General features: G+C 41.8%; 1 protein-coding gene across 4 annotated transcripts in view; it reads right to left on the reverse strand.

Moving 5' to 3' along the window:
* Positions 1-25,309, reverse strand: part of DSCAM (DS cell adhesion molecule) — a 586,110-nt gene that overhangs the window by 240,081 nt on the left and 320,720 nt on the right. For all 4 annotated transcript variants that reach the window (XM_056559695.1, XM_056559697.1, XM_056559696.1 and 1 more), the window contains one exon: positions 23,973-24,128. In XM_056559695.1, the coding sequence (XP_056415670.1) occupies positions 23,973-24,128 (156 nt within the window). The remainder of the gene's footprint in view (positions 1-23,972; positions 24,129-25,309) is intronic.

Below are 25,309 nucleotides of genomic sequence, written 5' to 3' on the forward strand. Positions count from 1 at the left end.
TCCTCATAAATAGTGCCAACTAAGAGGCTCCCCATAAATAGTGCCAACTAAGAGGCTTCTCATAAATAGTGCCAACTAAGAGGATCCTCATAAATAGTGCCAACTAAGAGGCTGCTCATAAATAGTGCCAACTAAGAGGCACCTCATAAATAGTGCCAACTAAGAGGCACCTCATAAATAGTGCCAGCTAAGAGGCACCTCATAAATAGTGCCAACTAAGAGGCTCCTCATAAATAGTGCCATCTAAGAGGCTCCTCATAAATAGTGCCAACTAAGAGGCTCCTCATAAATAGTGCCAACTAAGAGGCTGCACATAAATAGTGCCAACTAAGAGGCTCCTCATAAATAGTGCCAGCTAAGAGACTTCTCATAAATAGTGCCAACCATAAGGCCTTCAATAAATAGTGCCAACTAAGAGGCTCCTCATAAATAGTGCCAACTAAGAGGCTCCTCATAAATAGTGCCAACTAAGAGGCTCCTCATAAATAGTGCCAACTAAGAGGCTTCACATAAATAGTGCCAACTAAGAGGCTTCACATAAATAGTGCCAACTAAGAGGCTTCACATAAATAGTGCCAACTAAGAGGCTCCTCATAAATAGTGCCAACTAAGAGGCTTCACATAAATAGTGCCAACTAAGAGACTTCTCATAAATAGTGCCAACTAAGAGGCTCCTCATAAATAGTGCCAACTAAGAGGCTCCCCATAAATAGTGCCAACTAAGAGGCTTCTCATAAATAGTGCCAACTAAGAGGATCCTCATAAATAGTGCCAACTAAGAGGCTGCTCATAAATAGTGCCAACTAAGAGGCACCTCATAAATAGTGCCAACTAAGAGGCACCTCATAAATAGTGCCAGCTAAGAGGCACCTCATAAATAGTGCCAACTAAGAGGCTCCTCATAAATAGTGCCATCTAAGAGGCTCCTCATAAATAGTGCCAACTAAGAGGCTCCTCATAAATAGTGCCAACTAAGAGGCTGCACATAAATAGTGCCAACTAAGAGGCTCCTCATAAATAGTGCCAGCTAAGAGACTTCTTATAAATAGTGCCAACCATAAGGCCTTCAATAAATAGTGCCAACTAAGAGGCTCCTCATAAATAGTGCCAACTAAGAGGCTCCTCATAAATAGTGCCAACTAAGAGGCTGCACATAAATAGTGCCATCTAAGAGGCTCCTCATAAATAGTGCCAACTAAGAGGCTCCTCATAAATAGTGCCAACTAAGAGGCTCCTCATAAATAGTGCCAACTAAGAGGCTCCTCATAAATAGTGCCAACTAAGAGGCTTCACATAAATAGTGCCAACTAAGAGGCTTCACATAAATAGTGCCAACTAAGAGGCTCCTCATAAATAGTGCCAACTAAGAGGCTTCACATAAATAGTGCCAACTAAGAGGCTCCTCATAAATAGTGCCAAGAGGCTCCTCATAAATAGTGCCAACTAAGAGGCTCCCCATAAATAGTGCCAACTAAGAGGCTTCTCATAAATAGTGCCAACTAAGAGGATCCTCATAAATAGTGCCAACTAAGAGGCTGCTCATAAATAGTGCCAACTAAGAGGCTTCACATAAATAGTGCCAACTAAGAGGCTCCTCATAAATAGTGCCAACTAAGAGGCTCCTCATAAATAGTGCCAACTAAGAGGCTCCCCATAAATAGTGCCAACTAAGAGGCTTCTCATAAATAGTGCCAACTAAGAGGATCCTCATAAATAGTGCCAACTAAGAGGCTCCTCATAAATAGTGCCAACTAAGAGGCTTCACATAAATAGTGCCAACTAAGAGGCTCCTCATAAATAGTGCCAACTAAGAGGCTCCTCATAAATAGTGCCAACTAAGAGGCTCCCCATAAATAGTGCCAACTAAGAGGCTTCTCATAAATAGTGCCAACTAAGAGGATCCTCATAAATAGTGCCAACTAAGAGGCACCTCATAAATAGTGCCAACTAAGAGGCACCTCATAAATAGTGCCAACTAAGAGGCTCCTCATAAATAGTGCCAACTAAGAGGCTCCTCATAAATAGTGCCAACTAAGAGGCACCTCATAAATAGTGCCAACTAAGAGGCACCTCATAAATAGTGCCAGCTAAGAGGCACCTCATAAATAGTGCCAACTAAGAGGCTCCTCATAAATAGTGCCATCTAAGAGGCTCCTCATAAATAGTGCCAACTAAGAGGATCCTCCTAAATAGTGCCAACTAAGAGACTTCTCATAAATAGTGCCAACTAAGAGGCTCCTCATAAATAGTGCCAACTAAGAGGCTCCTCATAAATAGTGCCAACTAAGAGGATCCTCATAAATAGTGTCAACTAAGAGACTTCTCATAAATAGTGCCAACTAAGAGACTTCTCATAAATAGTGCCAACTAAGAGGATCCTCATAAATAGTGCCAACTAAGAGGCTGCTCATAAATAGTGCCAACTAAGAGGCTCCTCATAAATAGTGCCAACTAAGAGGCTGCTCATAAATAGTGCCAACTAAGAGGCTCCTCATAAATAGTGCCAACTAAGAGGCTCCTCATAAATAGTGCCAACTAAGAGGCTGCTCATAAATAGTGCCAACTAAGAGGCTCCTCATAAATAGTGCCAACTAAGAGACTTCTCATAAATAGTGCCAACTAAGAGGCTCCTCATAAATAATGCCAACTAAGAGGCTGCTCATAAATAGTGCCAACTAAGAGGCTCCTCATAAATAATGCCAACTAAGAGGCTGCTCATAAATAGTGCCAACTAAGAGACTTCTCATAAATAGTGCCAACTAAGAGGCTCCTCATAAATAATGCCAACTAAGAGGCTCCTCATAAATAGTGCCAACTAAGAGGATCCTCATAAATAGTGCCAGCTAAGAGGCTCCTCATAAATAGTGCCAACTAAGAGGCTGCTCATAAATAGTGCCAACTAAGAGGCTGCTCATAAATAGTGCCAACTAAGAGGCTTCTCATAAATAGTGCCAACTAAGAGACTTCTCATAAATAGTGCCAACCATAAGGCCTTCAATAAATAGTGCCAACTAAGAGGCTCCTCATAAATAGTGCCAACTAAGAGGCTCCTCATAAATAGTGCCAACTAAGAGGCTCCTCATAAATAGTGCCAACTAAGAGGCTCCTCATAAATAGTGCCAACTAAGAGGATCCTCATAAATAGTGTCAACTAAGAGACTTCTCATAAATAGTGCCAACTAAGAGACTTCTCATAAATAGTGCCAACTAAGAGGATCCTCATAAATAGTGCCAACTAAGAGGCTGCTCATAAATAGTGCCAACTAAGAGGCTCCTCATAAATAGTGCCAACTAAGAGGCTGCTCATAAATAGTGCCAACTAAGAGGCTCCTCATAAATAGTGCCAACTAAGAGGCTCCTCATAAATAGTGCCAACTAAGAGGCTGCTCATAAATAGTGCCAACTAAGAGGCTCCTCATAAATAGTGCCAACTAAGAGACTTCTCATAAATAGTGCCAACTAAGAGGCTCCTCATAAATAATGCCAACTAAGAGGCTGCTCATAAATAGTGCCAACTAAGAGGCTCCTCATAAATAATGCCAACTAAGAGGCTGCTCATAAATAGTGCCAACTAAGAGACTTCTCATAAATAGTGCCAACTAAGAGGCTCCTCATAAATAATGCCAACTAAGAGGCTCCTCATAAATAGTGCCAACTAAGAGGATCCTCATAAATAGTGCCAGCTAAGAGGCTCCTCATAAATAGTGCCAACTAAGAGGCTGCTCATAAATAGTGCCAACTAAGAGGCTGCTCATAAATAGTGCCAACTAAGAGGCTTCTCATAAATAGTGCCAACTAAGAGACTTCTCATAAATAGTGCCAACCATAAGGCCTTCAATAAATAGTGCCAACTAAGAGGCTCCTCATAAATAGTGCCAACTAAGAGGCTCCTCATAAATAGTGCCAACTAAGAGGCTCCTCATAAATAGTGCCAACTAAGAGGCTCCTCATAAATAGTGCCAACTAAGAGGCTCCTCATAAAAAGTGCCAGCTAAGAGGCTCCTCATAAATAGTGCCAACTAAGAGGCTCCTCATAAATAGTGCCAACTAAGAGGCTTCACATAAATAGTGCCAACTAAGAGGCTCCTCATAAATAGTGCCAACTAAGAGGCTTCACATAAATAGTGCCAACTAAGAGACTTCTCATAAATAGTGCCAACTAAGAGGCTCCTCATAAATAGTGCCAACTAAGAGGCTCCCCATAAATAGTGCCAACTAAGAGGCTCCTCATAAATAGTGCCAACTAAGAGGCTTCTCATAAATAGTGCCAACTAAGAGGATCCTCATAAATAGTGCCAACTAAGAGGCTGCTCATAAATAGTGCCAACTAAGAGGCACCTCATAAATAGTGCCAACTAAGAGGCACCTCATAAATAGTGCCAGCTAAGAGGCACCTCATAAATAGTGCCAACTAAGAGGATCCTCATAAATAGTGCCAACTAAGAGGCTGCTCATAAATAGTGCCAACTAAGAGGCTCCTCATAAATAGTGCCAACTAAGAGGCACCTCATAAATAGTGCCAGCTAAGAGGCACCTCATAAATAGTGCCAACTAAGAGGCTCCTCATAAATAGTGCCATCTAAGAGGCTCCTCATAAATAGTGCCAACTAAGAGGATCCTCCTAAATAGTGCCAACTAAGAGACTTCTCATAAATAGTGCCAACTAAGAGACTTCTCATAAATAGTGCCAACTAAGAGGATCCTCCTAAATAGTGCCAACTAAGAGACTTCTCATAAATGGTGCCAACTAAGAGGATCCTCATAAATAGTGCCAACTAAGAGGCTGCTCATAAATAGTGCCAACTAAGAGGCTCCTCATAAATAGTGCCAACTAAGAGGCTCCTCATAAATAGTGCCAACTAAGAGGCTGCTCATAAATAGTGCCAACTAAGAGGCTCCTCATAAATAGTGCCAACTAAGAGGCTCCTCATAAATAGTGCCAACTAAGAGGCTCCTCATAAAATGTGCCAACTAAGAGGCTCCTCATAAATAGTGCCAACTAAGAGGCTCCTCATAAATAGTGCCAACTAAGAGGCTTCTCATAAATAGTGCCAACTAAGAGGCTCCTCATAAATAGTGCCAACTAAGGCTTCTCATAAATAGTGCCAACTAATAGGCTCCTCATAAATAGTGCCAACTAATAGGCTCCTCATAAATAGTTCCAACTAAGAGAAACCTCATAAATAGTGCCAACTAAGAGGCTCCTCATAAATAGTGCCAACTAAGAGGATCCTCATAAATAGTGCCAACTAAGAGGCTCCTCATAAATAGTGCCAACTAAGAGGCTCCTCATAAATAGTGCCAACTAAGAGGCTCCTCATAAAAAGTGCCAACTAAGAGGCTCCTCATAAAAAGTGCCAACTAAGAGGCTCCTCATAAATAGTGCCAACTAAGAGACTTCTCATAAATAGTGCCAACTAAGAGGCTCCTCATAAATAGTGCCAACTAAGAGGCTTCTCATAAATAGTGCCAACTAATAGGCTCCTCATAAATAGTGCCAACTAATAGGCTCCTCATAAATAGTGCCAACTAAGAGGCTCCTCATAAAAAGTGCCAACTAAGAGGCTCCTCATAAAAAGTGCCAACTAAGAGGCTCCTCATAAATAATGCCAACTAAGAGGCTGCTCATAAATAGTGCCAACTAAGAGGCTCCTCATAAATAATGCCAACTAAGAGGCTGCTCATAAATAGTGCCAACTAAGAGAATCCTCATAAATAGTGCCAACTAAGAGACTTCTCATAAATAGTGCCAACTAAGAGGCTCCTCATAAATAGTGCCAACTAAGAGGCTCCTTATAAATAGTGCCAACTAAGAGGCTCCTCATAAATAGTGCCAACTAAGAGGATCCTCATAAATAGTGCCAACTAAGAGGCTGCTCATAAATAGTGCCAACTAAGAGGCTCCTCATAAATAGTGCCAACTAAGAGGCTCCTCATAAATAGTGCCAACTAAGAGGCTCCTCATAAATATTGCCAATTAAGAGGCTCCTCATAAATAGTGCCAGCTAAGAGGCTCCTCATAAATAGTGCCAACTAAGAGGCTTCACATAAATAGTGCCAACTAAGAGGCTTCACATAAATAGTGCCAACTAAGAGGCTCCTCATAAATAGTGCCAACTAAGAGGCTTCACATAAATAGTGCCAACTAAGAGACTTCTCATAAATAGTGCCAACTAAGAGGCTCCTCATAAATAGTGCCAACTAAGAGGCTCCCCATAAAGAGTGCCAACTAAGAGGCTTCTCATAAATAGTGCCAACTAAGAGGATCCTCATAAATAGTGCCAACTAAGAGGCTGCTCATAAATAGTGCCAACTAAGAGGCACCTCATAAATAGTGCCAACTAAGAGGCACCTCATAAATAGTGCCAGCTAAGAGGCACCTCATAAATAGTGCCAACTAAGAGGCTCCTCATAAATAGTGCCATCTAAGAGGCTCCTCATAAATAGTGCCAACTAAGAGGCTCCTCATAAATAGTGCCAACTAAGAGGCTGCACATAAATAGTGCCAACTAAGAGGCTCCTCATAAATAGTGCCAGCTAAGAGACTTCTCATAAATAGTGCCAACCATAAGGCCTTCAATAAATAGTGCCAACTAAGAGGCTCCTCATAAATAGTGCCAACTAAGAGGCTCCTCATAAATAGTGCCAACTAAGAGGCTCCTCATAAATAGTGCCAACTAAGAGGCTTCACATAAATAGTGCCAACTAAGAGGCTTCACATAAATAGTGCCAACTAAGAGGCTCCTCATAAATAGTGCCAACTAAGAGACTTCTCATAAATAGTGCCAACTAAGAGGCTCCTCATAAATAGTGCCAACTAAGAGGCTTCTCATAAATAGTGCCAACTAATAGGCTCCTCATAAATAGTGCCAACTAATAGGCTCCTCATAAATAGTGCCAACTAAGAGGCTCCTCATAAATAGTGCCAACTAAGAGGATCCTCATAAATAGTGCCAACTAAGAGGCTCCTCATAAATAGTGCCAACTAAGAGGCTCCTCATAAATAGTGCCAACTAAGAGGCTCCTCATTAAAAGTGCCAACTAAGAGGCTCCTCATAAAAAGTGCCAACTAAGAGGCTCCTCATAAATAGTGCCAACTAAGAGACTTCTCATAAATAGTGCCAACTAAGAGGCTCCTCATAAATAGTGCCAACTAAGAGGCTCCTCATAAATAGTGCCAACTAAGAGGCTTCACATAAATAGTGCCAACTAAGAGGCTTCACATAAATAGTGCCAACTAAGAGGCTCCTCATAAATAGTGCCAACTAAGAGACTTCTCATAAATAGTGCCAACTAAGAGGCTCCTCATAAATAGTGCCAACTAAGAGGCTTCTCATAAATAGTGCCAACTAATAGGCTCCTCATAAATAGTGCCAACTAATAGGCTCCTCATAAATAGTGCCAACTAAGAGGCACCTCATAAATAGTGCCAACTAAGAGGCTCCTCATAAATAGTGCCAACTAAGAGGATCCTCATAAATAGTGCCAACTAAGAGGCTCCTCATAAATAGTGCCAACTAAGAGGCTCCTCATAAATAGTGCCAACTAAGAGGCTCCTCATAAAAAGTGCCAACTAAGAGGCTCCTCATAAAAAGTGCCAACTAAGAGGCTCCTCATAAATAGTGCCAACTAAGAGACTTCTCATAAATAGTGCCAACTAAGAGGCTCCTCATAAATAGTGCCAACTAAGAGGCTTCTCATAAATAGTGCCAACTAATAGGCTCCTCATAAATAGTGCCAACTAATAGGCTCCTCATAAATAGTGCCAACTAATAGGCTCCTCATAAATAGTGCCAACTAAGAGGCTCCTCATAAAAAGTGCCAACTAAGAGGCTCCTCATAAAAAGTGCCAACTAAGAGGCTCCTCATAAATAGTGCCAACTAAGAGACTTCTCATAAATAGTGCCAACTAAGAGGCTCCTCATAAATAATGCCAACTAAGAGGCTGCTCATAAATAGTGCCAACTAAGAGGCTCCTCATAAATAATGCCAACTAAGAGGCTGCTCATAAATAGTGCCAACTAAGAGAATCCTCATAAATAGTGCCAACTAAGAGACTTCTCATAAATAGTGCCAACTAAGAGGCTCCTCATAAATAGTGCCAACTAAGAGGCTCCTCATAAATAGTGCCAACTAAGAGGCTCCTCATAAATAGTGCCAACTAAGAGGATCCTCATAAATAGTGCCAACTAAGAGGCTGCTCATAAATAGTGCCAACTAAGAGGCTCCTCATAAATAGTGCCAACTAAGAGGCTCCTCATAAATATTGCCAACTAAGAGGCTCCTCATAAATATTGCCAACTAAGAGGCTCCTCATAAATAGTGCCAGCTAAGAGGCTCCTCATAAATAGTGCCAACTAAGAGGCTTCACATAAATAGTGCCAACTAAGAGGCTTCACATAAATAGTGCCAACTAAGAGGCTCCTCATAAATAGTGCCAACTAAGAGGCTTCACATAAATAGTGCCAACTAAGAGACTTCTCATAAATAGTGCCAACTAAGAGGCTCCTCATAAATAGTGCCAACTAAGAGGCTCCCCATAAATAGTGCCAACTAAGAGGCTTCTCATAAATAGTGCCAACTAAGAGGATCCTCATAAATAGTGCCAACTAAGAGGCTGCTCATAAATAGTGCCAACTAAGAGGCACCTCATAAATAGTGCCAACCAAGAGGCACCTCATAAATAGTGCCAGCTAAGAGGCACCTCATAAATAGTGCCAACTAAGAGGCTCCTCATAAACAGTGCCATCTAAGAGGCTCCTCATAAATAGTGCCAACTAAGAGGCTCCTCATAAATAGTGCCAACTAAGAGGCTGCACATAAATAGTGCCAACTAAGAGGCTCCTCATAAATAGTGCCAGCTAAGAGACTTCTCATAAATAGTGCCAACCATAAGGCCTTCAATAAATAGTGCCAACTAAGAGGCTCCTCATAAATAGTGCCAACTAAGAGGCTCCTCATAAATAGTGCCAACTAAGAGGCTCCTCATAAATAGTGCCAACTAAGAGGCTCCTCATAAATAGTGCCAACTAAGAGGCTTCACATAAATAGTGCCAACTAAGAGGCTTCACATAAATAGTGCCAACTAAGAGGCTCCTCATAAATAGTGCCAACTAAGAGGCTTCACATAAATAGTGCCAACTAAGAGACTTCTCATAAATAGTGCCAACTAAGAGGCTCCTCATAAATAGTGCCAACTAAGAGGCTCCCCATAAATAGTGCCAACTAAGAGGCTTCTCATAAATAGTGCCAACTAAGAGGATCCTCATAAATAGTGCCAACTAAGAGGCTGCTCATAAATAGTGCCAACTAAGAGGCACCTCATAAATAGTGCCAACTAAGAGGCACCTCATAAATAGTGCCAGCTAAGAGGCACCTCATAAATAGTGCCAACTAAGAGGCTCCTCATAAATAGTGCCATCTAAGAGGCTCCTCATAAATAGTGCCAACTAAGAGGATCCTCCTAAATAGTGCCAACTAAGAGACTTCTCATAAATAGTGCCAACTAAGAGGCTCCTCATAAATAGTGCCAACTAAGAGGCTCCTCATAAATAGTGCCAACTAAGAGGATCCTCATAAATAGTGTCAACTAAGAGACTTCTCATAAATAGTGCCAACTAAGAGACTTCTCATAAATAGTGCCAACTAAGAGGATCCTCATAAATAGTGCCAACTAAGAGGCTGCTCATAAATAGTGCCAACTAAGAGGCTCCTCATAAATAGTGCCAACTAAGAGGCTGCTCATAAATAGTGCCAACTAAGAGGCTCCTCATAAATAGTGCCAACTAAGAGGCTCCTCATAAATAGTGCCAACTAAGAGGCTGCTCATAAATAGTGCCAACTAAGAGGCTCCTCATAAATAGTGCCAACTAAGAGACTTCTCATAAATAGTGCCAACTAAGAGGCTCCTCATAAATAATGCCAACTAAGAGGCTGCTCATAAATAGTGCCAACTAAGAGGCTCCTCATAAATAATGCCAACTAAGAGGCTGCTCATATATAGTGCCAACTAAGAGACTTCTCATAAATAGTGTCAACTAAGAGGCTCCTCATAAATAATGCCAACTAAGAGGCTCCTCATAAATAGTGCCAACTAAGAGGATCCTCATAAATAGTGCCAGCTAAGAGGCTCCTCATAAATAGTGCCAACTAAGAGGCTGCTCATAAATAGTGCCAACTAAGAGGCTGCTCATAAATAGTGCCAACTAAGAGACTTCTCATAAATAGTGCCAACTAAGAGGCTCCTCATAAAAAGTGCCAGCTAAGAGGCTCCTCATAAATAGTGCCAACTAAGAGGATCCTCATAAATAGTGCCAACTAAGAGGCTCCTCATAAATAGTGCCAACTAAGAGGCTCCTCATAAATAGTGCCAACTAAGAGGCTCCTCATAAATAGTGCCAACTAAGAGGCTCCTCATAAATAGTGCCAACTAAGAGGCTCCTCATAAAAAGTGCCAGCTAAGAGGCTCCTCATAAATAGTGCCAACTAAGAGGCTCCTCATAAATAGTGCCAACTAAGAGGCTTCACATAAATAGTGCCAACTAAGAGGCTCCTCATAAATAGTGCCAACTAAGAGGCTTCACATAAATAGTGCCAACTAAGAGACTTCTCATAAATAGTGCCAACTAAGAGGCTCCTCATAAATAGTGCCAACTAAGAGGCTCCCCATAAATAGTGCCAACTAAGAGGCTCCTCATAAATAGTGCCAACTAAGAGGCTTCTCATAAATAGTGCCAACTAAGAGGATCCTCATAAATAGTGCCAACTAAGAGGCTGCTCATAAATAGTGCCAACTAAGAGGCACTTCATAAATAGTGCCAACTAAGAGGCACCTCATAAATAGTGCCAGCTAAGAGGCACCTCATAAATAGTGCCAACTAAGAGGCTCCTCATAAATAGTGCCAACTAAGAGGCTGCTCATAAATAGTGCCAACTAAGAGGCACCTCATAAATAGTGCCAACTAAGAGGCACCTCATAAATAGTGCCAGCTAAGAGGCACCTCATAAATAGTGCCAACTAAGAGGCTCCTCATAAATAGTGCCATCTAAGAGGCTCCTCATAAATAGTGCCAACTAAGAGGATCCTCCTAAATAGTGCCAACTAAGAGACTTCTCATAAATAGTGCCAACTAAGAGGCTCCTCATAAATAGTGCCAACTAAGAGGATCCTCATAAATAGTGCCAACTAAGAGACTCCTCATAAATAGTGCCAACTAAGAGACTTCTCATAAATAGTGCCAACTAAGAGGATCCTCATAAATAGTGCCAACTAAGAGGCTGCTCATAAATAGTGCCAACTAAGAGGCTCCTCATAAATAGTGCCAACTAAGAGGATCCTCATAAATAGTGCCAACTAAGAGGCTGCTCATAAATAGTGCCAACTAAGAGGCTCCTCATAAAAAATGCCAGCTAAGAGGCTCCTCATAAATAGTGCCAACTAAGAGGATCCTCATAAATAGTGCCAACTAAGAGGCTCCTCATAAATAGTGCCAACTAAGAGGCTCCTCATAAATAGTGCCAACTAAGAGGCTCCTCATAAATAGTGCCAACTAAGAGGCTCCTCATAAATAGTGCCAACTAAGAGGCTCCTCATAAAAAGTGCCAGCTAAGAGGCTCCTCATAAATAGTGCCAACTAAGAGGCTCCTCATAAATAGTGCCAACTAAGAGGCTTCACATAAATAGTGCCAACTAAGAGGCTTCACATAAATAGTGCCAACTAAGAGGCTCCTCATAAATAGTGCCAACTAAGAGGCTTCACATAAATAGTGCCAACTAAGAGACTTCTCATAAATAGTGCCAACTAAGAGGCTCCTCATAAATAGTGCCAACTAAGAGGCTCCCCATAAATAGTGCCAACTAAGAGGCTCCTCATAAATAGTGCCAACTAAGAGGCTTCTCATAAATAGTGCCAACTAAGAGGATCCTCATAAATAGTGCCAACTAAGAGGCTGCTCATAAATAGTGCCAACTAAGAGGCACTTCATAAATAGTGCCAACTAAGAGGCACCTCATAAATAGTGCCAGCTAAGAGGCACCTCATAAATAGTGCCAACTAAGAGGCTCCTCATAAATAGTGCCAACTAAGAGGCTGCTCATAAATAGTGCCAACTAAGAGGCACCTCATAAATAGTGCCAACTAAGAGGCACCTCATAAATAGTGCCAGCTAAGAGGCACCTCATAAATAGTGCCAACTAAGAGGCTCCTCATAAATAGTGCCATCTAAGAGGCTCCTCATAAATAGTGCCAACTAAGAGGATCCTCATAAATAGTGCCAACTAAGAGACTTCTCATAAATAGTGCCAACTAAGAGGCTTCACATAAATAGTGCCAACTAAGAGGCTCCTCATAAATAGTGCCAACTAAGAGACTTCTCATAAATAGTGCCAACTAATAGGCTCCTCATAAATAGTGCCAACTAATAGGCTCCTCATAAATAGTGCCAACTAAGAGGCTCCTCATAAATAGTGCCAACTAAGAGGATCCTCATAAATAGTGCCAACTAAGAGGCTCCTCATAAATAGTGCCAACTAAGAGGCTCCTCATAAATAGTGCCAACTAAGAGGCTCCTCATTAAAAGTGCCAACTAAGAGGCTCCTCATAAAAAGTGCCAACTAAGAGGCTCCTCATAAATAGTGCCAACTAAGAGACTTCTCATAAATAGTGCCAACTAAGAGGCTCCTCATAAATAGTGCCAACTAAGAGGCTCCTCATAAATAGTGCCAACTAAGAGGCTTCACATAAATAGTGCCAACTAAGAGGCTTCACATAAATAGTGCCAACTAAGAGGCTCCTCATAAATAGTGCCAACTAAGAGACTTCTCATAAATAGTGCCAACTAAGAGGCTCCTCATAAATAGTGCCAACTAAGAGGCTTCTCATAAATAGTGCCAACTAATAGGCTCCTCATAAATAGTGCCAACTAATAGGCTCCTCATAAATAGTGCCAACTAAGAGGCACCTCATAAATAGTGCCAACTAAGAGGCTCCTCATAAATAGTGCCAACTAAGAGGATCCTCATAAATAGTGCCAACTAAGAGGCTCCTCATAAATAGTGCCAACTAAGAGGCTCCTCATAAATAGTGCCAACTAAGAGGCTCCTCATAAAAAGTGCCAACTAAGAGGCTCCTCATAAAAAGTGCCAACTAAGAGGCTCCTCATAAATAGTGCCAACTAAGAGACTTCTCATAAATAGTGCCAACTAAGAGGCTCCTCATAAATAGTGCCAACTAAGAGGCTTCTCATAAATAGTGCCAACTAATAGGCTCCTCATAAATAGTGCCAACTAATAGGCTCCTCATAAATAGTGCCAACTAATAGGCTCCTCATAAATAGTGCCAACTAAGAGGCTCCTCATAAAAAGTGCCAACTAAGAGGCTCCTCATAAAAAGTGCCAACTAAGAGGCTCCTCATAAATAGTGCCAACTAAGAGACTTCTCATAAATAGTGCCAACTAAGAGGCTCCTCATAAATAATGCCAACTAAGAGGCTGCTCATAAATAGTGCCAACTAAGAGGCTCCTCATAAATAATGCCAACTAAGAGGCTGCTCATAAATAGTGCCAACTAAGAGAATCCTCATAAATAGTGCCAACTAAGAGACTTCTCATAAATAGTGCCAACTAAGAGGCTCCTCATAAATAGTGCCAACTAAGAGGCTCCTCATAAATTGTGCCAACTAAGAGGCTCCTCATAAAAAGTGCCAACTAAGAGGATCCTCATAAATAGTGCCAACTAAGAGGCTGCTCATAAATAGTGCCAACTAAGAGGCTCCTCATAAATAGTGCCAACTAAGAGGCTCCTCATAAATATTGCCAACTAAGAGGCTCCTCATAAATATTGCCAACTAAGAGGCTCCTCATAAATAGTGCCAGCTAAGAGGCTCCTCATAAATAGTGCCAACTAAGAGGCTTCACATAAATAGTGCCAACTAAGAGGCTTCACATAAATAGTGCCAACTAAGAGGCTCCTCATAAATAGTGCCAACTAAGAGGCTTCACATAAATAGTGCCAACTAAGAGACTTCTCATAAATAGTGCCAACTAAGAGGCTCCTCATAAATAGTGCCAACTAAGAGGCTCCCCATAAATAGTGCCAACTAAGAGGCTTCTCATAAATAGTGCCAACTAAGAGGATCCTCATAAATAGTGCCAACTAAGAGGCTGCTCATAAATAGTGCCAACTAAGAGGCACCTCATAAATAGTGCCAACCAAGAGGCACCTCATAAATAGTGCCAGCTAAGAGGCACCTCATAAATAGTGCCAACTAAGAGGCTCCTCATAAACAGTGCCATCTAAGAGGCTCCTCATAAATAGTGCCAACTAAGAGGCTCCTCATAAATAGTGCCAACTAAGAGGCTGCACATAAATAGTGCCAACTAAGAGGCTCCTCATAAATAGTGCCAGCTAAGAGACTTCTCATAAATAGTGCCAACCATAAGGCCTTCAATAAATAGTGCCAACTAAGAGGCTCCTCATAAATAGTGCCAACTAAGAGGCTCCTCATAAATAGTGCCAACTAAGAGGCTCCTCATAAATAGTGCCAACTAAGAGGCTCCTCATAAATAGTGCCAACTAAGAGGCTTCACATAAATAGTGCCAACTAAGAGGCTTCACATAAATAGTGCCAACTAAGAGGCTCCTCATAAATAGTGCCAACTAAGAGGCTTCACATAAATAGTGCCAACTAAGAGACTTCTCATAAATAGTGCCAACTAAGAGGCTCCTCATAAATAGTGCCAACTAAGAGGCTCCCCATAAATAGTGCCAACTAAGAGGCTTCTCATAAATAGTGCCAACTAAGAGGATCCTCATAAATAGTGCCAACTAAGAGGCTGCTCATAAATAGTGCCAACTAAGAGGCACCTCATAAATAGTGCCAACTAAGAGGCACCTCATAAATAGTGCCAGCTAAGAGGCACCTCATAAATAGTGCCAACTAAGAGGCTCCTCATAAATAGTGCCATCTAAGAGGCTCCTCATAAATAGTGCCAACTAAGAGGATCCTCCTAAATAGTGCCAACTAAGAGACTTCTCATAAATAGTGCCAACTAAGAGGCTCCTCATAAATAGTGCCAACTAAGAGGCTCCTCATAAATAGTGCCAACTAAGAGGATCCTCATAAATAGTGTCAACTAAGAGACTTCTCATAAATAGTGCCAACTAAGAGACTTCTCATAAATAGTGCCAACTAAGAGGATCCTCATAAATAGTGCCAACTAAGAGGCTGCTCATAAATAGTGCCAACTAAGAGGCTCCTCATAAATAGTGCCAACTAAGAGGCTGCTCATAAATAGTGCCAACTAAGAGGCTCCTCATAAATAGTGCCAACTAAGAGGCTCCTCATAAATAGTGCCAACTAAGAGGCTGCTCATAAATAGTGCCAACTAAGAGGCTCCTCATAAATAGTGCCAACTAAGAGGCTCCTCATAAATAGTGCCAACTAAGAGGCTCCTCATAAATAGTGCCAGCTAAGAGGATCCTCATAAATAGTGCCAGCTAAGAGGCTCCTCATAAATAGTGCCAACTAAGAGGCTGCTCATAAATAGTGCCAACTAAGAGGCTGCTCATAAATAGTGCCAACTAAGAGACTTCTCATAAATAGTGCCAACTAAGAGGCTCCTCATAAAAAGTGCCAGCTAAGAGGCTCCTCATAAATAGTGCCAACTAAGAGGATCCTCATAAATAGTGCCAACTAAGAGGCTCCTCATAAATAGTGCCAACTAAGAGGCTCCTCATAAATAGTGCCAACTAAGAGGCTCCTCATAAATAGTGCCAACTAAGAGGCTCCTCATAAATAGTGCCAACTAAGAGGCTCCTCATAAAAAGTGCCAGCTAAGAGGCTCCTCATAAATAGTGCCAACTAAGAGGCTCCTCATAAATAGTGCCAACTAAGAGGCTTCACATAAATAGTGCCAACTAAGAGGCTCCTCATAAATAGTGCCAACTAAGAGGCTTCACATAAATAGTGCCAACTAAGAGACTTCTCATAAATAGTGCCAACTAAGAGGCTCCTCATAAATAGTGCCAACTAAGAGGCTCCCCATAAATAGTGCCAACTAAGAGGCTCCTCATAAATAGTGCCAACTAAGAGGCTTCTCATAAATAGTGCCAACTAAGAGGATCCTCATAAATAGTGCCAACTAAGAGGCTGCTCATAAATAGTGCCAACTAAGAGGCACTTCATAAATAGTGCCAACTAAGAGGCACCTCATAAATAGTGCCAGCTAAGAGGCACCTCATAAATAGTGCCAACTAAGAGGCTCCTCATAAATAGTGCCAACTAAGAGGCTGCTCATAAATAGTGCCAACTAAGAGGCACCTCATAAATAGTGCCAACTAAGAGGCACCTCATAAATAGTGCCAGCTAAGAGGCACCTCATAAATAGTGCCAACTAAGAGGCTCCTCATAAATAGTGCCATCTAAGAGGCTCCTCATAAATAGTGCCAACTAAGAGGATCCTCCTAAATAGTGCCAACTAAGAGACTTCTCATAAATAGTGCCAACTAAGAGGCTCCTCATAAATAGTGCCAACTAAGAGGATCCTCATAAATAGTGCCAACTAAGAGACTTCTCATAAATAGTGCCAACTAAGAGACTTCTCAAATGGTGCCAACTAAGAGGATCCTCATAAATAGTGCCAACTAAGAGGCTGCTCATAAATAGTGCCAACTAAGAGGCTCCTCATAAATAGTGCCAACTAAGAGGCTGCTCATAAATAGTGCCAACTAAGAGGCTCCTCATAAAAAATGCCAGCTAAGAGGCTCCTCATAAATAGTGCCAACTAAGAGGATCCTCATAAATAGTGCCAACTAAGAGGCTCCTCATATATAGTGCCAACTAAGAGGCTCCTCATAAATAGTGCCAACTAAGAGGCTCCTCATAAATAGTGCCAACTAAGAGGCTCCTCATAAATAGTGCCAACTAAGAGGCTCCTCATAAATAGTGCCAACTAAGAGGCTCCTCATAAAAAGTGCCAGCTAAGAGGCTCCTCATAAATAGTGCCAACTAAGAGGCTCCTCATAAATAGTGCCAACTAAGAGGCTTCACATAAATAGTGCCAACTAAGAGGCTCCTCATAAATAGTGCCAACTAAGAGGCTTCACATAAATAGTGCCAACTAAGAGACTTCTCATAAATAGTGCCAACTAAGAGGCTCCTCATAAATAGTGCCAACTAAGAGGCTCCCCATAAATAGTGCCAACTAAGAGGCTCCTCATAAATAGTGCCAACTAAGAGGCTCCTCATAAATAGTGCCAACTAAGAGGATCCTCATAAATAGTGCCAACTAAGAGGCTGCTCATAAATAGTGCCAACTAAGAGGCACTTCATAAATAGTGCCAACTAAGAGGCACCTCATAAATAGTGCCAGCTAAGAGGCACCTCATAAATAGTGCCAACTAAGAGGCTCCTCATAAATAGTGCCAACTAAGAGGCTGCTCATAAATAGTGCCAACTAAGAGGCACCTCATAAATAGTGCCAACTAAGAGGCACCTCATAAATAGTGCCAGCTAAGAGGCACCTCATAAATAGTGCCAACTAAGAGGCTCCTCATAAATAGTGCCATCTAAGAGGCTCCTCATAAATAGTGCCAACTAAGAGGATCCTCCTAAATAGTGCCAACTAAGAGACTTCTCATAAATAGTGCCAACTAAGAGGCTCCTCATAAATAGTGCCAACTAAGAGGATCCTCATAAATAGTGCCAACTAAGACTTCTCATAAATAGTGCCAACTAAGAGACTTCTCAAATGGTGCCAACTAAGAGGATCCTCATAAATAGTGCCAACTAAGAGGCTGCTCATAAATAGTGCCAACTAAGAGGCTCCTCATAAATAGTGCCAACTAAGAGGATCCTCATAAATAGTGCCAACTAAGAGGCTGCTCATAAATAGTGCCAACTAAGAGGCTCCTCATAAATAGTGCCAACTAAGAGGCTCCTCATAAATAGTGCCAACTAAGAGGCTCCTCATAAATAGTGCCAACTAAGAGGCTCCTCATAAATAGTGCCAACTAAGAGGCTCCTCATAAATAGTGCCAACTAAGAGACTTCTCATAAATAGTGCCAACTAAGAGGCTCCTCATAAATAGTGCCAACTAAGAGGCTTCTCATAAATAGTGCCAACTAATAGGCTCCTCATAAATAGTGCCAACTAATAGGCTCCTCATAAATAGTGCCAACTAAGAGGCACCTCATAAATAGTGCCAACTAAGAGGCTCCTCATAAATAGTGCCAACTAAGAGGATCCTCATAAATAGTGCCAACTAAGAGGCTCCTCATAAATAGTTCCAGCTAAGAGACTTCTCATAAATAGTGCCAACTAAGAGGCTCCTCATAAATAGTGCCAACTAAGAGGCTCCTCATAAATAGTGCCAACTAAGAGGCTGCTCATAAATAGTGCCAACTAAGAGGCTCCTCATAAATAGTGCCAACTAAGAGGCTCCTCATAAATAGTGCCAACTAAGAGGCTCCTCATAAATAGTGCCAACTAAGAGGCTCCTCATAAATAGTGCCAACTAAGAGGCTCCTCATAAATAGTGCCAACTAAGAGGCTCCTCATAAATAGTGCCAACTAAGAGGCTTCTCATAAATAGTGCCAACTAATAGGCTCCTCATAAATAGTGCCAACTAATAGGCTCCTCATAAATAGTGCCAACTAAGAGGCACCTCATAAATAGTGCCAACTAAGAGGCTCCTCATAAATAGTGCCAACTAAGAGGCTCCTCATAAATAGTGCCAACTAAGAGGCTCCTGATAAATAGTGCCAACTAAGAGGATCCTCATAAATAGTGCCAACTAAGAGGCTCCTCATAAATAGTGCCAACTAAGAGGCTCCTCATAAATAGTGCCAACTAAGAGGCTCCTCATAAATAGTGCCAACTAAGAGGATCCTAATAAATAGTGCCAACTAAGAGGCTCCTCATAAATAGTGCCAACTAAGAGGCTCCTCATAAATAGTGCCAACTAAGAGGCTTCTCATAAATAGTGCCAACTAAGAGGCTTCTCATAAATAGCACCAACTAAGAGGCTCCCCAAAAATAGTGCCAACTAAGAGGCTGCTCATAAATAGTGTGAACTAAGAGGCTCTTCATGAATAGTGCCAACTAAGAGGCTTCTCATAAATAGTGCCAACTAAGAGGCTCCTCATAAATAGTGCCAACTAAGAAGCTACTCATAAATAGTGCCAACTAAGAAGCTCCTCATAAATAGTGCCAGCTAAGAGACGTCCCATAAATATTGCCAACTAAGAGGCTTCTCATAAATAGTGCCAACTAAGAGGCTCCTCATAAATAGTGCCAACTAAGAGGCTCCTCATAAATAGTGCCAACTAAGAGGCTTCTCATAAATAGCACCAACTAAGAGGCTCCCCAAAAATAGTGCCAACTAAGAAGCTCCTCATAAATAGTGCCAACCATAAGGCTCGTCATAAATAGTGCCAACAAAGAGGCTTCTCATAAATAGTGCCAACTAAGAGGCTCCTCATAAATAGTGCCAACTAAGAAGCTACTCATAAATAGTGCCAACTAAGAGGCTTCTCATAAATAGTGCCAACTAAGAGGCTCCTCATAAATAGTGCCAACTAAGAAGCTCCTCATAAATAGTGCCAACTAAGAGGCTCCTCATAAATAGTGCCAACTAAGAGGCTCCTCATAAATAGTGCCAACTAAGAGGCTCCTCATAAATAGTGCCAACTAAGAGGCTCCTCATAAATAGTGCCAACTAAGAGGCTCCTCATAAATAGTGCCAACTAAGAGGCTCCTCATAAATAGTGCCAACTAAGAGGCTCCTCATAAATAGTGCCAACTAAGAGGCTCCTCATAGATAGTGCCAACTAAGAGGCTCCTCATAAAAAGTGCCAGCTAAGAGGCTCCTCATAAATAGTGCAAACTAAGAGGCTCCTCATAAATAGTGCCAACTAAGAGGCTTCACATAAATAGTGCCAACTAAGAGGCTCCTCATAAATAGTGCCAACTAAGAGGCTTCACATAAATAGTGCCAACTAAGAGACTTCTCATAAATAGTGCCAACTAAGAGGCTCCTCATAAATAGTGCCAACTAAGAGGCTCCCCATAAATAGTGCCAACTAAGAGGCTCCTCATAAATAGTGCCAACTAAGAGGCTTCTCATAAATAGTGCCAACTAAGAGGATCCTCATAAATAGTGCCAACTAAGAGGCTGCTCATAAATAGTGCCAACTAAGAGGCACTTCATAAATAGTGCCAACTAAGAGGCACCTCATAAATAGTGCCAGCTAAGAGGCACCTCATAAATAGTGCCAACTAAGAGGCTCCTCATAAATAGTGCCAACTAAGAGGCTGCTCATAAATAGTGCCAACTAAGAGGCACCTCATAAATAGTGCCAACTAAGAGGCACCTCATAAATAGTGCCAGCTAAGAGGCACCTCATAAATAGTGCCAACTAAGAGGCTCCTCATAAATAGTGCCATCTAAGAGGCTCCTCATAAATAGTGCCAACTAAGAGGATCCTCCTAAATAGTGCCAACTAAGAGACTTCTCATAAATAGTGCCAACTAAGAGGCTCCTCATAAATAGTGCCAACTAAGAGGATCCTCATAAATAGTGCCAACTTAGAGACTTCTCATAAATAGTGCCAACTAAGAGACTTCTCATAAATGGTGCCAACTAAGAGGATCCTCATAAATAGTGCCAACTAAGAGGCTGCTCATAAATAGTGCCAACTAAGAGGCTCCTCATAAATAGTGCCAACTAAGAGGCTCCTCATAAATAGTGCCAACTAAGAGGCTCCTCATAAATAGTGCCAACTAAGAGGCTCCTCATAAATAGTGCCAACTAAGAGGCTCCTCATAAATAGTGCCAACTAAGAGGCTCCTCATAAATAGTGCCAACTAAGAGGCTCCTCATAAATAGTGCCAACTAAGAGGCTGCTCATAAATAGTGCCAACTAATAGGCTCCTCATAAATAGTGCCAACTAATAGGCTCCTCATAAATAGTGCCAACTAAGAGGCACCTCATAAATAGTGCCAACTAAGAGGCTCCTCATAAATAGTGCCAACTAAGAGGCTCCTCATAAATAGTGCCAACTAAGAGGATCCTCATAAATAGTGCCAACTAAGAGGCTCCTCATAAATAGTTCCAGCTAAGAGACTTCTCATAAATAGTGCCAACTAAGAGGCTCCTCATAAATAGTGCCAACTAAGAGGCTCCTCATAAATAGTGCCAACTAAGAGGCTGCTCATAAATAGTGCCAACTAAGAGGCTCCTCATAAATAGTGCCAACTAAGAGGCTCCTCATAAATAGTGCCAACTAAGAGGCTCCTCATAAATAGTGCCAACTAAGAGGCTCCTCATAAATAGTGCCAACTAAGAGGCTCCTCATAAATAGTGCCAACTAAGAGGCTTCTCATAAATAGTGCCAACTAATAGGCTCCTCATAAATAGTGCCAACTAATAGGTTCCTCATAAATAGTGCCAACTAAGAGGCACCTCATAAATAGTGCCAACTAAGAGGCTCCTCATAAATAGTGCCAACTAAGAGGCTTCTCATAAATAGTGCCAACTAAGAGGATCCTCATAAATAGTGCCAACTAAGAGGATCCTCATAAATAGTGCCAACTAAGAGGCTCCTCATAAATAGTGCCAACTAAGAGGCTCCTCATAAATAGTGCCAACTAAGAGGCTCCTCATAAATAGTGCCAACTAAGAGGATCCTCATAAATAGTGCCAACTAAGAGGCTCCTCATAAATAGTGCCAACTAAGAGGCTCCTCATAAATAGTGCCAACTAAGAGGCTTCTCATAAATAGTGCCAACTAAGAGGCTTCTCATAAATAGCACCAACTAAGAGGCTCCCCAAAAATAGTGCCAACTAAGAGGCTGCTCATAAATAGTGTGAACTAAGAGGCTCTTCATGAATAGTGCCAACTAAGAGGCTTCTCATAAATAGTGCCAACTAAGAGGCTCCTCATAAATAGTGCCAACTAAGAAGCTACTCATAAATAGTGCCAACTAAGAAGCTCCTCATAAATAGTGCCAGCTAAGAGACGTCCCATAAATATTGCCAACTAAGAGGCTTCTCATAAATAGTGCCAACTAAGAGGCTCCTCATAAATAGTGCCAACTAAGAGGCTCCTCATAAATAGTGCCAACTAAGAGGCTTCTCATAAATAGCACCAACTAAGAGGCTCCTCATAAATAGTGCCAACTAAGAGGCTCCCCAAAAATAGTGCCAACTAAGAAGCTCCTCATAAATAGTGCCAACTAAGAGGCTCCTCATAAATAGTGCCAACTAAGAAGCTTCTCATAAATAGTGCCAACTAAGAAGCTCCTCATAAATAGTGCCAGCTAAGAGACGTCCCATAAATATTGCCAACTAAGAGGCTTCTCATAAATAGTGCCAACTAAGAGGCTCCTCATAAATAGTGCCAACTAAGAAGCTCCTCATAAATAGTGCCAACTAAGAGGCTCCTCATAAATAGTGCCAACTAAGAGGCTCCTCATAAATAGTGCCAACTAAGAGGCTCCTCATAAATAGTGCCAACTAAGAGGCTCCTCATAAATAGTGCCAACTAAGAGGCTCCTCATAAATAGTGCCAACTAAGAGACTTCTCATAAATAGTGCCAACTAAGAGGCTCCTCATAAATAGTGCCAACTAAGAGGCTTCTCATAAATAGTGCCAACTAAGAGGCTCCTCATAAATAGTGCCAACTAAGAGGCTTCTCATAAATAGTGCCAACTAAGAGGCTCCCCAAAAATAGTGCCAACTAAGAAGCTCCTCATAAATAGTGCCAACCATAAGGCTCGTCATAAATAGTGCCAACAAAGAGGCTTCTCATAAATAGTGCCAACTAAGAGGCTCCTCATAAATAGTGCCAACTAAGAAGCTACTCATAAATAGTGCCAACTAAGAGGCTTCTCATAAATAGTGCCAACTAAGAGGCTCCTCATAAATAGTGCCAACTAAGAAGCTCCTCATAAATAGTGCCAACTAAGAGGCTCCTCATAAATAGTGCCAACTAAGAGGCTCCTCATAAATAGTGCCAACTAAGAGGCTCCTCATAAATAGTGCCAACTAAGAGGCTCCTCATAAATAGTGCCAACTAAGAGGCTCCTCATAAATAGTGCCAACTAAGAGACTTCTCATAAATAGTGCCAACTAAGAGGCTCCTCATAAATAGTGCCAACTAAGAGGCTCCTCATAAATAGTGCCAACTAAGAGGCTCCCCATAAATAGTGCCAACTAAGAGGCTCCTCATAAATAGTGCCAACTAAGAGGCTCCTCATAAATAGTGTCAACTAAGAGGCTCCTCATAAATAGTGTCAACTAAGAGGCTCCTCATAAATAGTGCCAACTAAGAGGCTCCTCATAAATAGTGCCAACTAAGAGGATCCTCATAAATAGTGCCAACTAATAGGCTTCTCATAAATAGTGCCAACTAAGAGGCTCCTCATAAATAGTGCCAACTAAGAGGATCCTCATAAATAGTGCCAACTAAGAGGCTCCTCAAAAATAGTGTCAACTAAGAGGCTCCTCATAAATAGTGCCAACTAAGAGGCTCCTCATAAATAGTGCCAACTAAGAGGATCCTCATAAATAGTGCCAACTAAGAGGCTTCTCATAAATAGTGCCAACTAAGAGGCTTCTCATAAATAGTGCCAACTAAGAGGCTCCTCCTAAATAGTGCCAAATAAGAGGCTCCTCATAAATAGGGCCAACTAAGAGGCTCCTCATAAATAGTGCCAACTAAGAGGCTCCTCATAAATAGTGCCAACTAAGAGGCTCCTGATAAATAGTGCCAACTAAGAGACTATTCAGAAATAGCATTGGCATTGTTCTTCCCAATTATGCTCTGACTGTCTGCAGACTATCGCATCCCAGCTTCTAATGTCTGGCTGGAGGCTGATCTATTCTAATTGTGTCGCCACACTCTGCAGGGAGCGACCCTCTGCACAGACAATCATGAAGTGACTTCCATCACTTTGCGGCTCTTACCATCCTCTTTGGTTCTGACGAATATCTGCTCGCTGCGGACCCCGTCTCCGGCCCGGGTGAAGGCTAGCACCTGGATGCTGTAGTTTGTGTACTTCTCCAGTCCATCCAGCTCCAGTGGGGATTGTGATGTGGTTACGTTTTTTATTTCACCAAGTTCTGAAACAAGGAAATACAACAATCGGGTGAAAGGGAGCGGATACCTGGAGATTGTGTGCAATGTTCTGCAAGGGTGTGTGCGGGCTGCTGTCTCACACATCATTGAAATGCAGGTTTAGGATATAAAAAGTTTTAAAAATCTTAATGTCTATTTGAAAAGTTGCAAAAAAATAAAAAAAACACTGCGCCTAAACTGCGCCAAATATAGAAAATAAAACAGCTCGAAATGCAATGATAAATGTCCCACACTATCCTATCCCTAATTTGTGAACAGGAAAGAAAAAAAGTGAGAAGTCTACAGATCTGCACCCCACAGCTAGGAATTGTAGTACTGGTGAAACAAGTAGATGTGTTTTCCTATCTCTGAGATCTACTGTGATCTTCACTGCTAAAAAAAATAAAGGGAACACTTAAACAACACAATGTAGCTCCAAGTCAATGACACTTCTGTGAAATCCCACTGTCCACTCAGGAAGAACACTGATTGACAATCAATTTCACATGCTGTTGTGCAAATGGAACAGACAACAGGTGGAAATTATAGGCAATTAGCAAGACACCCCCAATAAAGGAGTGGTTCTGCAGGTGGTGACCACAGACCACTTTTCAGTTCCTATGCTTTCTGGCTGATGTTTTGGTCGCTTTTGAATGCTGGCAGTGCTTTCGCTCTAGGAGGTAGCATGAGACGGAGTCTACAACCCACACAAGTGCCTCAGGTAGTGGGTAGGATGGGACATCAATGTGAGCTGAGGCAAGAAGGTTTGCTGTGTCTGTCAGCGTAGTGTCCAGAGCATGGAGGCGCTACCAGGAGACAGGCCAGTATATCAGGAGACGTGGAGGAGGCTGTAGGAGGGCAACAACCCAGCAGAAGGACCGCTACCTCCGCCTTTGTGCAAGTAGTAGCAATGCCAGAGCCCTGCAAAATGACCTCCAGCAGGCCACAAATGTGCATGTGTCCACTCAAACGGTCAGAAACAGACTCCATGTGGGTGGTATGAGGGCCAATATCCACAGGTTGGGGTTGTGCTTACAGCCAAACACCGTGCAGGACATTTGGCATTTGCCAGAGAACACCAAGATTGGCAAATTCGCCACTGGAGCCCTGTGCTCTTTACAGATGAAAGCAGGTTCACACTGAGCACATGTGACAGAGTCTGGAGACGCCGTGGAGAACATTCTGC

The sequence above is a fragment of the Hyla sarda genome, chromosome 2, assembly GCF_029499605.1.
Source record: "Hyla sarda isolate aHylSar1 chromosome 2, aHylSar1.hap1, whole genome shotgun sequence".
NCBI classification, from domain to species: domain Eukaryota; kingdom Metazoa; phylum Chordata; class Amphibia; order Anura; family Hylidae; genus Hyla; species Hyla sarda.